General features: G+C 43.0%; 1 protein-coding gene across 3 annotated transcripts in view; it reads right to left on the bottom strand.

Moving 5' to 3' along the window:
• Nucleotides 1–9,148, bottom strand: part of LOC141110490 (sialic acid-binding Ig-like lectin 12) — a 40,724-nt gene extending 31,576 nt beyond the window's left edge. The window contains exons 1-2 of one of the 3 annotated variants that reach the window (XM_073601856.1): nt 8,847–9,148; nt 2,387–2,439 (exon numbers count right to left, since the gene is read on the bottom strand). In XM_073601856.1, coding sequence (XP_073457957.1) covers nt 2,387–2,439; nt 8,847–8,943 — 150 coding nt within the window. In that variant the 5' untranslated portion in view covers nt 8,944–9,148. The remainder of the gene's footprint in view (nt 1–2,386; nt 2,440–8,846) is intronic. The other 2 variants (XM_073601858.1, XM_073601857.1) reach the window with 2 other exon arrangements.
• Nucleotides 9,149–15,831: the final 6,683 nt, after the last annotated feature.

The following is a 15,831-nucleotide window of genomic DNA, read 5'->3' as shown; positions in this document are numbered from 1 at the left end:
CGGCCCAACATTTTCTTTAACAGTATAAAAAAAATTGGGATAAATTTACTATTGTCTTTTAATTCAAAAAAGTGTATTTTTTTCCAAAAAAATTGCACTTGTAAGACTGCTGCGCAAATACAGTGTGACATAAAGTATTGCAATGGGCGCCATTTTATTCTCTAGGGTGTCTGAAAAAAAATATATAATGTTTGGGGGTTCCAAGTAATTTTCTAGCAAAAAAAAAATGATATTAACCACTAGCAGAATGACGGCTCGGCGGTGGTTCAGTTATCCTGACTGGGCGTCATATGACGTCCAACAGGATAACAGCTGCCACCCAGCCATGGCGGCGCTCATCGCAGCGATCGGTGGTGCGGCGTGTCAGTCTGACACACTGCTACTCCGATCTCGGTAAAGAGCCTCTGACGGCTGATCATGATGTAAACAGGAAGAGCCGTTGATCGGCTTTTCCTCACTCAGGTCAGACAGACGCTGCTCTCCTTACAGGGTGGGTCTGTGCTGATTGTTTATCAGCGCAGCCCCCCCTCGGATGCCCGCCCAGGACCACCAGGATGCTGCCAGGACCACCAGGGATGGCCATCACACTGGACCACCAGGTATGCCACACTAGACCACCAGGGATATGCCAATCAGTGCCCAGGCAGCTGCCAATCAGTGCCCAGGCAGCTGCCAATCAGTGGCAATTAAAAATGCCTGCCAGTGTCACCAATGATGCCTATTAGTGCAGTCTATCAGTGCCAGCCATCAGTGCCCATCCGTGCCACCTTTCAGTGCCCATCAGTGCTGCCTATCAGTGCCCAGCAGTGCTGTCTATCAGTGCCACCCATAAGTACCCATCAGTGCAGCCTTTCAGTGCCCAGTTTTGCCTATCAGTTCCCATCAGTGCCCACCAGTGCCACCTATGCCTGCCAGTGCCACCAGTGATGCCTATCAGTGCAGTCTATCAGTGCCAGCCATCAGTGCCCATCAGTGCCACCTATCAATGCCCATCAGTGCTGCATATCAGTGTCACCCACCAGTGCCGCCTATCAGCACCCATCAGTGCCCATCGTTGGTACCACCTCATCAGTGCCATCTCATTGGTGCCACCTCATCTGCCCATCAGTGCAGCTTATCAGTGCCCATCAGCGCAGGAGGAAACTTACTTATTTACAAAATTTTATAACAGAAACAAGGAAAAACATTTTTTTTCCCCCAAATTTTCGGTCTTTCTTTAATCGTTTAGCAAAAAATAAAAAACACAGAGGTGATGAAATACCACCAAAAGAACGATCTATTTGTGGTAACAAAATGATGAAAATTTAGTTTGGGTACAGTGTAGCATGACCGCGCAATTGTCATTTAAATAGCGACAGCACTGAAAGCTGAAAATTGGCCTGGGCAGGAAGGGGGTGTAAGTGCCCGGTATTGAAGTGGTTAAAGATCATTTTTAATTTTATAAAAAGAAACAAGGAGGGTAATGGAATTTGCCAGCGATTTAAAACAGTTTGTTTTCATTTGTAAATGTATGTCAGTGCTTTAAAAAAAAACAAACACTGCTCTGACCGAATGGTCTTCGTGGCAGTGTTACCCCCCCTTCTCTTGCTATTTATCTGACAGCCTTTTGCCAATTACCCTAGGGAGCGGGCCAGTTTGATTTGACAGATTTGGCTCCCACTGACTTCAATAGGGTTCGGGTTCAGCATCTGAACTAATTTGAGGTTCACTGAACACTGCTGGAAACAAGCCAAGGGCACTTATCCCTAATGGCAACATAGCTCAAAAGTTCAAGTTCAATAAGTGCTGTTTCTTCAATTATACTGTTACTTTATTTATTATTATTTATTTCAGGTACTTGTATAGCGCTGTCAATTTATGCAGTGCTTTACATATACATTGTGCATTCACATCAGTCCCTATCCTCAAGGAGCTTACAATCTAAGGTCCCTAACTCACATTCATACATACTAGGGACAATTTAGACAGGATCCAATTAACCTACCAGCATGTCTTTGGAGTGTGGGAGGAAACCAGAGTACCCGGAGGAAACCCACACAGGCACAGGGAGAACATGCAAACTCCAGGCAGGTAGTGTCGTGGTTGGGATTCGAACCAGCGACCCTTTTTACTGCTAGGCGAAAGTGCTAACCACTACACCACTGTGCCGCCCACAATTGTGATGTAATGGATGCATCCATGTAGATTAGTAAAGTTACTGAAAGGTCCACCTTAATATTATGCACACTTGTTTTTACTAAAAAAATAAGTATCAATTTACTTATCATTTAAATAACGTTTGGCTATTTTAAAATGAAATATAATTAAAAAAATAAGTATCAATTTACTTATCATTTAAATAACGTTTGGCTATGTTAAAATGAAATATAATTAAATTGGCACTCACTGTTCTCATGAGTTGACCAGTCAACACTTCCTCCAGCTTCTTCAAATCTTGAACTGTAAGCATTCAGCAAGTTTATTTGTGTTAAAGTTTCAGAAGTTATGACTCATACATGTTCTTAAAATACTATTTGTGCAATTTATTCATTTCCTCTTTTACCTGAGGTTCCCTAAATCGTGTCATTGAGTTTCATTTGTTTTTTGGGAACTTCAAGGGGGTATTCTTAACCGCTTCAGCCCCGGAAGATTTTACCCCCTTCCTGACCAAGGCGCTTTTTGCGATTCGGCACTGCGTCGCTTTAACTGACAATTGCGCGGTCGTGCGACGTGGCACCCAAACAAAATTTATGTCTTTTTTTCCCCACAAATAGAGCTTTCTTTTGGTGGTATTTGATCACCTTTTGCGCTATAAACAAAACAAAAAAAAAAAGAGCGACAATTTTTTAAAAAAAAAAAGCAATATTTTTTTCTTTTTGCTATAATAAACATCCCCCAAAAATATATAAAAAAACACATTTTTTCCTCGGTTTAGGCCAATATGTATTCTTCTACATATTTTTGGTAAAAAAAAAAAAAAATCGCAATTAGCGTATATTGATTGGTTTGCGCAAAAGTTATAGCGTCTACAAAATAGGGGATAGTTTTAAGGCATTTTTATCATTTTTTTATTAGTAATGGCAGCGATCTGCGATTTTTATCGTGACTGCGACATTATGGCGGACGCTTTAGAAACTTTTGACACTATTTTGGGACCATTGTCATTTATACAGTGATCAGTGCTATAAAAATGCATTGATTACTGTGTAAATGACACTGGCAGGGAAGGGGTTAAACACTAGGGGGCGATGAAGGGGTTAAGTGTGTCCTAGGGAGTGATTCTAACTGTGGGGGGGATGGGCTTCAAGTCACATGACAGCGATCACTGCTCCCGATGACAGGGAGCAGTGATCTCTGTCATGTCACAAGGCAGAACGGGGAAATGCCTTGTTTAAATCAAAAATATATACCGCGCTGTGTTATATAATAAAAGCAGCCAGCACAGCCGAAGACAAACAGCACAAGTACCAAAATAGAAAAAAAAAAAAGCAGCGCTTAAATATATTGTGTAGAAAATTGTGATATTGTGTATCAACAATAAGGAAAAGTGAAAAAATTAAAAATTAAAATCACCCTTATGAATAAGTGAACAACAAATGTCAATAGAATAACAAAAATAAAGTCCACCACGTGAATGTTGATTGGCATCGATTATCAATGGAACATCATATCTAGAATGTCTTCAAAACAGACTTGTTGGGGAGGGCTAATAAATGGAGGAAAATCTTGTGAGGACACTGCCACCATTTGTATGAAGGCTTACCAGAAAAGGTGGACTTAAAGAGGTATATACCACTTAAGTCAACCAAGCTTGTAGTGATAAACACTGTATACGATATGAAACCATCAACGATCCAGATTTCACGACCACAATGGAGACTTATGAACGGCACTGGTCAGCAGATTGTTTTCATAAACAGACAGGTAGGTTCGGATGGAGAGAGGAACAACCAGAGGAATTTCTCATGCTCACACGTTGAAACCCAGAAATGAAACAAAGTTCCAGATAGTGTGATACCGTTTAAGGAATGTTTATTAAAAAAGAGAGTAAAATTGAACACTCACATTTTATGATGTAATCAAAGGCGTTCAACGGACATAGAAAGGCACAGTAGTGATGACAGCATTCAATCGGGCTCGTTTTGTCGGAATAAACGTCATCTGAGGTGTGTCCACACACCCCAGATGATGTCTATTCCGACGAAACGCGTCAGTTTGAATGCTGCCATCACTACTGCACCTATGTCCATTGACACGTGTTTCGACTGAATAGACGCCCAACACATTTTGTCTGAATAGATGTCATCTGGGGTGTGTCCACACACCCCAGATGACGTCTATTCAGACGAAACGCTTTGGCTTGAATGCTGCCATCACTACTGCGCCTTTCTATGTCCGTTGAACGCCTTTGATTACATCATAAAATACGAGTGTTCAATTTGACTCTCTTTTTTTAATAAACATTCCTTAAACAGTATCACACTATCTGGAACTTTGTTTCATTTCTGGGTTTCAATGTGTGGGCATTAAAAATTCCTTTGGTTGTTCCTCTCTCCATCCGAACCTACCTGTCTGTTTATAAAAACAGAACAACAGTCATGTCCTACCAGTGTGAACCCGGCCTTATCGTATAATGAATAAACAGGATACGATTTTGCTCCAGCTTTGAGATAGGCCAACTTGTGCTTTGACCAATCAAAACAATCCTAGTGTGACATAAATTCCTTTTCCTGCTGCTGTAATTGCCATGTCAAATGCCACAAGACAGATGGTTAGGACGAGGATCCGACTTTAATCCAACTTCAATGATATTGAATGGGTTTAAAATGGACCAAAGTCAAACCAAAGTAGTGCAGGAAACTTTTCTAAAAGTCGGACTGATATGTGTCGGACCAGTTAAAACGGCTCTCATAGGGAACCATTGATTTGTAAATGTCGTGCAACATGTTCTCCCAAAGTCAGAGCATATGTCACACCAGTGGGAACCGGGTCTTCAGCCCAAAATGGAAATTTAAATTATTTCAGCTAAATACATTTCAGGTGTTTCAAAACAAAGTTTTGTAATGCATTTCTTTAGAAAGCAGTCACAGCCTGAGTGGAAAAGGCCTGTCCATTGCCAGCATGCTGCCGGAGATGTGTTAGGAGTGCTGAGCCCAAAAGGACAGGTCACCTCTGATATTCAAGAAGTAGCTCTTCTGAAGGTCCCCAGAGGATTGCAAACATAGTGTGACAGATTTTTGCAGATAACACCAAGGCATTTTAGGCACTAAAAACTCCTCCTTCATTAGACGTAATGAATATCCTAGTATCAAAAAATTATACATTTATTCCTCTAGACAATATAGATATAAATGTTTAGAAAGTACATCGATATACCTAACACATCTATTCTATTGGATATGTCTATTTGCATTTAAAAAGTCAGACCTCTGCAGAGAGAAAATTTTAATTTTTGTTGCAGTACTTACTGCAGTAAGGGTTAATTACTTCCAGTAGGATACAGATACTGCGACTTTCCTTATTAGAACACTGAGAGTGCACCAGGTAATTATAAACAACCAGGCACCGAACCCCCCCAGTCATAATCAGCTTGCAAAGCACATGGTCAAACAAACAGCTAAAAGAGCTATTTCTTCAGACCAGAAACAGGTAGGAATCTGCAGCAGCGTTTGTTAAAATCGTTTTCAATTAATCACCCAGAATTTTTTTTTTTTCCTAACAAAAGTGGGGCTACTCTTAGAGGTGGACCTCTCAGAATAGCAACTGCTGGCTCTAATGCCGCGTACACACGAGCGGACTTTACGGCAGACTTTGCCCGGCGGACTTTTCAACGGATTTTACGATGGACTTTCTGAATGAACGGACTTGCCTACACACAATCCACCAAAGTCCGTCGAATTCGTACGTGATGACGTACGACCGGACTAAAAGAAGGAAGTTCATAGCCAGTAGCCAATAGCTGCCCTAGCGTGGCTTTTTGTCCATCGAACTAGCATACAGACGAGCAGACTTTTCGACCGGACTCGATTTCGACAGATTGATTTAAAACATGTTTCAAATCTAATGCCGCGTACACACGAGCGGACTTTACGGCAGACTTTGCCCGGCGGACGGGATTTAGTCGGACAATTCGATCGTGTGTGTGCTCCAGCGGACTTTGTTTTCTCAAAAGTTGGACGGACTTAGATTTGAAACATGTTTTAAATCAATCCGTCGAAATCGAGTCCGGTCGAAAAGTCCGCTCGTCTGTATGCTAGTTCGACGGACAAAAAGCCACGCTAGGGCAGCTATTGGCTACTGGGTATGAACTTCCTTCTTTTAGTCCGGTCGTACGTCATCACGTACGAATTCGACGGACTTTGGTGGATTGTGTGTAGGCAAGTCCGTTCATTCAGAAAATCCGTCGTAAAGTCCGTTGAAAAGTCCGCCGAGCAAAGTCTGCCGTAAAGTCCGCTCATGTGTATAAGGCATAAGTCCGTCCAACTTTTGAGAAAACAAAGTCCGCTGGAGCCCACACACGATCGAATTGTCTGACGAAATCCAGTCAGCCGGGCAAAGTCTGCCGTAAAGTCCGCTTGTGTGTACGCGGCATAAGAGTATCCTTCTACTTGGCATTGGTACCCAGAACAGGGTATAAGCAGGAACAGAATGGAAGCAGCTTATTTTTTAATCCTTATTGTAACATTAAAACCCGAATACAAAAATATTGCAGAACCCTTTTCCGTTACTAAACAATAATCTGTATACCTTAAAGAGAAGTTGCTAAAACTGTTATAGATACAGTATCTCACAAAAGTGAGTACACCCCTCTCATTTTTGTAAATATTTTATTATACCTTTTCATGTGACAACACTGAAGAAATGACACTTTGCTACAATGTAAAGTAGTGAGTGTACAGCTTGTATAACAGTGTAAATTTGCTGTCCCCTCAAAATAACTCAACACACAGCCATTAATGTCTAAACCTCTGGCAACAAAAATGAGTACACCCCTAAGTGAAAATGTCCAATTTGGGCCCAAAGTGTCAATATTTTGTGTGGCCACCATTATTTTCCAGCACCGCCTTAACCCTCATGGGCATGGAGGTCACCAGAGCTTCACAGGTTGCCACTGAAGTCCTCTTCCCCTCCTCCATGATGACATCACAGAGCTGGTGGATGTTAGAGACCTTGTGCTCCTCCACCTTCCATTTGAGAATGCCCCATAGATGTTCATTAGGATTTAGGTCTGGAGACATGCTTGGCCAGTCCATCACCTTTACCTTAAGCTTCTTTAGCAAGGCAGTGGTCATCTTGGAGGTGTGTTTGGAGTCGTCTGCTTCAGTGTGTCACAATACATGTTGGCATGCATGGTTGCCTCAATGATCTGTAGCTCCCCAGTGCCGGCAGCACTCATGCGGCCCAGACCATGACACTCCCACCACCATGCTTGACTGTAGACAAGACACACTTGTCTTTGTACTCCTCACCTGGTTGCCACCACACACGCTTTGACACCATCTGAACCAAATAAGTTTATCTTGGTCTCATCAGACCACAGGACATGGTTCCAGTATTCCATGTCCTTAGTCTACTTGTCTTCAGCAAATTTTCTTGTGAATCATCTTTAGAAGAGGATTCCTTCTGGGATAACAGCCATTCAGACCAATTTGATGCAGTGTGATGCGTATTGTCTGAGCACTGACAGGCTGACCCCCAACCCCTTTAACCTCTGCAGCAACGTTGGCAGCACTCATACATCTATTTCCCAAAGACAACCTCTGGATATGACGCTGAGCACGTGACCTCAACTTCATGAGTGGAACCTGTCCTGTTAAACCGCTGTATGGTCTTGGCCACCATGCTGCAGCTCAGTTTCAGGGTCTTGGCAATCTTCTTATAGCCTAGGCCAGTGATGGCGAACCTTTTTGAGCCAGAGTGCCCAAACAGTGACTTATTTATTTCAAGTGCCAACATGGAATTAAACCTACTAGAGGCTCTGTACAGAGGATGGGACTCATCATCCCTCCGAATGAGCCCCAAGGGACCAAAAACTTACGATTCTGCCAAGAAAAAACCTTTTGTGCTTTTTCAAAGGAGTTTGTTACACTCAGAATACTGGGATCAGGCATGCGTTACAATCAGAATACAGGGATAAGGGACGCGTTACACTCAGAATACAGGGATCAGAGATGGATGTGCTCAGAATACAGGGATCAGAGATGGATGCATGTGCTCAGAATACAGGGATCAGAGATGGATGCATGTACTTAGAATACAGGGATCAGAGATGGATGCATGTACTCAGAATACAAGGATCAGAGATGGATGCATGTACTTAGAATACAGGGATCAGAAATGGATACATGTACTCAGAATACAGGGATCAGAGATGGATGCATGTACTCAGAATACAGAGATCAGAGATGGATGCATTTGCTCAGAATAGTGGGATCAGAGATGGATGCATGTGCTCAGAATAGTGGGATCAGAGATGGATGCATGTACTTAGAATACAGGGATCAGAGATGGATGCATGTACTCAGAATACAAGGATCAGAGATGGATGCATGTACTTAGAATACAGGGATCAGAAATGGATACATGTACTCAGAATACAGGGATCAGAGATGGATGCATGTACTCAGAATACAGAGATCAGAGATGGATGCATTTGCTCAGAATAGTGGGATCAGAGATGGATGCATGTGCTCAGAATAGTGGGATCAGAGATGGATGCATGTACTTAGAATACAGGGATCAGAAATGGATGCATGTACTCAGAATACAGGGATCAGGGGGGGTGATGTGAAGGCCCCTTCACACCCCCACCCCCACATACATAGCTGTGTCCTCTGCACCCCCCTTCCCCCATAGCACTGTCCTACCTGTGTATGTACAGCCAAAGTCCTCCAAATTGCCATGCTTCAGCTCCCAAACCCCTGCACAGGAAGCCATTATCCAAGTCCAGGAAGGGAGGATCATTCTTCTCTTCCTCGGTATCCAGAGGCATCACGCGCTGCTTACAGCAGACACTCTGTGTCCGTTCCACTGGGCTGCCCTCAGTGCATGCAGAGAGGGCTGTATTCACATCTGCCGCCCCACTGCACGATCGCACTCATGATAAGAAGGGAGCTGGCTCCTCCGCGCCTGCACCTCCAGTACAAGTGACTGCCTTGCTGGAGGACTCCCTCCCCTATCCTGGCGGCGCGCTGTGTGCCCACAGAGAGGGCTCAACGTGCCAGCTTTGGCATGCGTGCCACAGGTTCGCCATCACTGGCTAGGCCATCTTTATGTAGAGCAACAATTCTTTTTTTCAGATCCTCAGATTTACACTGTTATACAAGCTGTACACTCACTACTTTACATTGTAGCGAAGTGTAATTTCTTCAGTGTTGTCACATGAAATTATATAATAATGATATAATAAAATATTTACAAAAATGTGAGGGGTGTACTCACTTTTGTGAAATACTGTATATATATATATATATATATATATATATATATATATATACAGCCCTCAAAAATTACACTCGCCTGCTTGCATTTTGCGAGTGAGGGCTGGCGAGGAAGGGCTGCCTGGGAGCAAGGGGGGGGGGGGGGGCGAGCACTGCCGGCGGGTTGTATGGGAGCCCTTTTCCCAGCACTCACGGAGGGGAAGAGAGAGGAGAGAGCCGGCTGGATGATTCAGAGCGCAAGGGACATCACTAGCGGCTTTCATTTCAATAGCCTAGTGTTCCCCGCACTTGCTGTAACACACAGCCCCACCCCCTGGTCCCGGGGAATTTGATAGACAGATCACCCATCCATCCGCCGGGACGAGCGATGTGTATCAAAGTTCCCCGGCCGGGGGGGCTGTATGGGACACAGAGCGTCGAGAACACGCAGCAATTGAAGTCAAAGCTGTTCCAGTATCCTAGTGTCCCTCTGCGCTCTTATCATCCGGCCAGCAATGCTCTTCTTCTCCTCTGCTCCCCTGCATGATGGACACAGGTAGGCAACACGATGAACACGTTTGAGCCTGAATTGGTGGACAAGGGTGAGGCTGCATTGGTGGACACGGGTGAGGCTGCATTGGTGGACACGGGTGAGGCTGCATTGGTGGACAAGGGTGAGGCTGCATTGGTGGACAAGGGTGAGGCTGCATTGATGAGCATGGATAAAGTTGCTTAATTCTGCAGAAAACATTTAGGAGTAATTTCATGAGATAATTTATGAGGGTGTGTTTAGGGGCGGAATTAGGGGTGGGGCAGGGTAGGGGTTGGGTGGGCAACTGGTGGTGAGTAACCCTTGAGGCCTGGCTAGTAGCTCAGGACTTGAAATTTTGAGCCCTGTGTATATATGTAAACATATACACATGTAGTACTGGTAGATTTGCGATCTACCATCTGGTAAAATTAGTGAATTGCTCGTTAGGGGAAGTTAAATTTGCCTCTGTTCCAGCTTGGCTGACGTTGTATGTGTTTCCATACTGGGCCGGTGGGTGTCGTTGTTACTATCGGCTAGTGTTGGAAAGGCAACATGTCAAAGCATAATAGATAAGTAGGATGAGAACATAAACGGCACTGCCCTCTATATTATTAATAAGTACCAAATAAGAATATCAAAAAGTCCACACTGAATCCAGATGACTCCGATACATAAAAGCTCCACCAATATCAAAGCATACTACGGTTTAAACCAAAATGAACCATATGTTTGGAGATAACTAAAATTACAAAAACACCAGTAATTTGAAAATTGCTAAATAAAATGTGTTCCCCCAGCGGGATAAAAGTGTCATCCAGTGAAATATATATTACCTAAGTAAAGACATATATATAATACCTGAGTGAAAAATTGGGTTGAACAGTGCAATACAAATGACAATGTAAAGAACAAGGTAACAAAAAAAATTTTTTTTTAATCTTTTAACCCCAAAGTTCAAAAGTATTGGGACAAGATGGCGCCAAAGAAAAACTATTAGATATTGAAAAAAACAGTGTAATTAATATTACCAGTGTGATGTCTGTGTTATCCCTTCCACATTTATATGCAAAAAATAAAAATAAAAAATTGTGCAGGGTTGTGTTTGACCCCAATGTTCAAAAGTATTGGGACAATATGGCGCTTGTGAAACGTAAACTATGAGATGTCCTTCTGTGCAAAACGTGAAATGTCCTACTAGGTGATAAACTAAATGGTAATTAAATAGTAGTTAAATTAAACCACTCCCTATGTTTAAATTCCAGTGAGTAAAAAAATATATACAATTAATTAAAATTTCTTATGTTTGAAACAAGTAGTATAGTTAATTTCTAAAAAGTTTATATATATAATCCATGTGGTACAAAATATTGTTAACCAGGTGGGACAGAGTTCAGCTGAAAATACTGTTTATTTCACCCAAGATGGTACACCGTAGTGACTTCTGTGCGATTTTTTCATAAGGTGACTTGAAGTGCTCGCCCCCCAGTGCTACCCCACTCACCAGAGATAATCACCCCTGCAGGGGTACCAAGCGACAAGAGTGGGTGCCTCAGGACGAATGATGTTCACTTCAAAAATGCTTCCATTCCTTTATTCTGTGCGATCCTTACGGCTGTTCCAGGTAAAATGTGTGTTCTGACATGACCATACTACTCCAGCAGTGTACCACCTTAAGCTGTTAAACACTGCTGCCGTCACGTCCCTCACCTTGTTGGGTCACTGCTGCACCACCAGCCGTCCCATTAAAGTGACTAGGACTGTCGGCGAGTCAATAGTGTGTCAGAGAAGTCGCGCCGCTGCAGGACAGAGATGACAGTTGCCCTAACCCAAGTGCTTGTGGCTACTACCACAACATGTCAAAGCATATGGATGCGCTTCTGTCCCAGAGACAACTCGGTGGAGGTGGTCCTCCGAGTGGGATTCTGGGAGAGGGTATTTATGGGACAGACTCTATGTTTTAGGGTCGTTTTACAGCCACCTGCTGGCCCTCCTAGCCGACAGGTATGCCTTAGAGCGCTACCTCGTGGTCCTCCGTTCTGGAGGCCCGCGTCGCTGCGGCGCATGGGTGGGTCCAGAAGCTTGTCTGGGGCCTACCACAGCAACCGAGGAATGGTCCTGAGCTGTCTATCCAGAGTGAAGAAGCTGGACAACCGAGGAGATCCCAGGGGAGGACCCGTCATGGAAGGATCATGCAGCATGCTGGTCTGGAGAGGGGCCTGGTGACTCGGTTGGAGGACGTATCCTAAAGTAACTTTACAGCATAGTGTTGCCGGGTTTGGCTTAAAGGTTCAAGCACTGTGACTGACATTCACCGCAAAATCAATACATCCTGTGGCAGAGGATCGTACGGGTTCATCCCAAGCAAGTCTGTGGCAGAGACTTTTGTTCGTGCTACGTACTGGCTGCTAGGCAAGTGAGAGAGGCCTATCCAGGCGAGCAAAGAGTGTGTCCCACAAGGGGAGCGCATTCTACTGTAATATTCAACTCTAAAGGACATTTGTCAAGAATCCTACAGAAAAGTATTTGAGCTTTCCCTGCAGTTTCCCTTCTGCCTCTTTGGTAAACTCAACGGAACCTTAGACCTCGTGCCGGTGAAACAGAGGGAAGGAGAGTGAAGGTAACAGATCCGCTTAAACCAGCAAAAGTTATTGCCACACACAGGTCTCAGGATGTGACTTTATTTATAATTGTTATGATCCCTTTTTATTCTTTATTTTACCTTTTCAATAAACATTTTGTTGCAGGGAAAAGGCAAGGAAAGGAAAAGAAAAGAAAAGAGAAAAGAAAAGACAAAGGATAGGAAAGAAAACAAAAGGAAAGAAAAAGGAAGGAAAAGAAACTAAAAAAAAAAATGAAAGGCAAGGAAATGAAAGGAAAGGAAAGGAAAGGCAAGGAAAGGAAAGGGAAGGAAAAGGAAAAGGAAAAGGAAAGGAAAGAGAAAGGAAAGAGAAAGGAAAAGAAGGGAAAGGAAAATAAAGGAAAGAGAAAGGAGAAGAAAGGAAAGAAATTAAAAGAAAAGAAAAAGGAAAGGGGGGGGGAGGGGGAAGGGGAAATGAAAAGGAAAAGGAAGAGGAAAGGGAAAGGAAAGGAAAAGGAAAAGGAAAAGGAAAAGGAAAGGAAAGGAAAGAGAAAGGAAAGAAAAAGGAAAAGAAGGGAAAGGAAAATAAAGGAAAGAGAAAGGAGAAGAAAGGAAAGAAATTAAAAGAAAAGAAAAAGGAAAGGGGGGGGGGGGGGAAGGGGAAATGAAAAGGAAAAGGAAGAGGAAAGGGAAAGGAAAAGGAAAAGGAAAAGGAAAAGGAAAAGGAAAAGAAAAGGAAAGGAAAGACAAAGGAGAAGAAAGGAAAGAAATTAAAAGAAAAGAAAAGAAAAAGGAAAGGAGGGGAAAGGGGGAAGGCAAAAGGGAAAATTAAAAGAAAGGAAAGGGGGGGAGGGGGAAGGGGAAATGAAAAGGAAAGGGAAAGGGAAAGGGAAAGGGAAAGGGAAAGGGAAAGGGAAGGAAAGGGAAAGGGAAAGGGAAAGGAAAGGAAAGGAAAGGAAAGGAAAGGAAAGGAAAGGAAAGGAAAGGGAAAGGAAAAGGGAAAGGAAAAGGGAAAGGGAAAGGGAAAGGGAAAGGAAAGGAAAGGAAAGGAAAGGAAAGGAAAGGAAAGGAAAGGAAAGGAAAGGAAAGGAAAGGAAAGGAAAGGAAAGGAAAGGAAAGAGAAAGGAAAAGAAAGGAAAGGAAAATAAAGTAAAGAGAAAGGAGAAGAAAGGAAAGAAATTAAAAGAAAAGAAAAGAAAAAGGAAAGGGGGGGGAGGGGAAATGAAAAGGAAAAGGAAAAGGAAGAGGAAAGGGAAAGGGAAAGGGAAAGGGAAAGGGAAAGGGAAAGGAAAGGAAAGGAAAGGAAAGGAAAGGAAAGGAAAGGAAAGGAAAGGAAAAGAAAGGAAAAGAAAGGAAAGACAAAGGAGAAGAAAGGAAAGAAATTAAAAGAAAAGAAAAGAAAAAGGAAAGGAGGGGAAAGGGGGAAGGCAAAAGGGAAAACTAAAAAAAAAGGAAAGGGGGGGGAGGGGGAAGGGGAAATGAAAAGGAAAAGGAAAAGGAAAGGAAAGGAAAGGAAAGGGAAAGGGAAAGGGAAAGGAAAGGGAAAGGGAAAGGGAAAGGGAAAGGGAAAGGGAAAGGGAAAGGGAAAGGAAAGGAAAGGAAAAAAGAAGTTGCAGAACTCAAACAATGATTTTCCCACAGTTTGAGAATAATACGTGTTTGTCACAAGCCGATTTTTTTTTACAAGAATTTATAACCTGTTATGAAAACAGAACAAAAAAAGGAGAGGAGAGAAAAGAAAAGGAAAAAAGATGTTGCAAAACTGAAGCAATGATATCCACTGAAGTTCGAGAAGTAATATCAGTGTGTGTCACAGGCTGATCTTCATTTTACAAGAATGCATAAAAAGGAAAGGAAAGGAACGGAAGTTGCAGAACTCAAGCACCGCTGTCTCCGGAGGTGTTAGAAGTAACATCAGTGTGTGTCACAAACCGGTTTTCTTTTTACAAGAAATCATAACTTGTTATTAAAATAGAGAACAAAAAAGTTGCTAGAAAAGGGGAAGTACGTACTTATAACTTAACATACACATGACTATCACTGGGTTAAACCTGAACTCAAGAAAGTCAAAAGAAACAAATGAATGTAGCATTGTAATTGATAGGTCTTTTCATTGGCATTCCAACTTAAAAAAACAATTACTTAAAGCTGAACTGCAGACATTAAAACTTTAATTCAGATATAATTCTCAAAAGACACTTTATGTGCTATAAAGTGTCTTTTGAGAATTGTATTCGCAAGCTCAGTTTTTACATTGAGAAAGTAGCAGTGCCATCATCACTGTGTTGTACATGCCCTGTGCAGAAACAGAGCTGTGGGAGGGGTCCAGCAGGCTCCACCCACTACAGGCAGGGGGCGGAGACAAGACCAGTCACCCTGCACAAGCAGAGAGAGTAGAGTGAGTGGTCCTTATTACAGGAAGGAAAAGTCTCACACTGGATGACTGCACAGATCTGGAGGAAATACACAAAGCACCATAGGCGTGCGCAAGGGGTGTGCCAGGTGTGCCTGGGCACACCCTAATCCTGGGGTTGGCAACCTGTCAATGGTGGGCAGGTGCCAGGTAAACCACAACCCTTCCTTGCTGACCCTCAGAACCTGGACAGGAGAGGTGGCGTGGGTGGAATTTAGTGGAACCGATCTGTATTTTCCTCCTGCAGCAGCTGGAAGTAGGCTTCTCCTCTCCCTTTTGTCAACATTCAGCTGCCACAGGAGGAAAATATAGGGGATTGGTACTAATATATGACACCCCCGCCACCCCTCATTTCCCTGATCCACTTCCTTCTGTTGCCCGGGTCTCCCATGTGCTCCCCCTTCCTCCCATTGTTTCAGGATGGAGAGCGGAGAAGAGGCCAGTAAATATGTCAAAGGCATATGTGTTGGGGCTTTGGGGTGCACACCCGAATGCAATAGGCTGCGCACACCTATGCAAAGCACACAAAGTAGGGATACACATGCCAAATGTATTTAGAAAAATATTTACTAATACCTGGGTTTATCTTTAAAGTGACACTAAACAATATCCTTATTCCTTGAAAATAATCTGTACACCTCCACTACTTGATGGCCATGTAGCCTATTTTTCATGAAATTATCATTATTACAAGTATTTATATAGCACCGTCAACTTACACAGTGCTTTACATATACTATACATCCACATCAGTCCCTGTCCTCATGGAGTTTACAACCTAATATAAATTGTTTCTTATCATGTTTTTTCTTGCCTCTGCAATCTCTTGGACCTTTCCTTTTCCCCCCTTACTTCCATTTGTTTGGATCAGACAGTGTACGTTTGTGGTCACAGGCACTAATCTCTGCAC

This window comes from Aquarana catesbeiana, linkage group LG10 (assembly GCF_042186555.1).
Source record: "Aquarana catesbeiana isolate 2022-GZ linkage group LG10, ASM4218655v1, whole genome shotgun sequence".
NCBI classification, from domain to species: Eukaryota; Metazoa; Chordata; class Amphibia; order Anura; family Ranidae; genus Aquarana; species Aquarana catesbeiana.
Note: the sequence above shows the minus strand (reverse complement) of the source record. Positions and strands in the feature narration are given on the sequence as shown.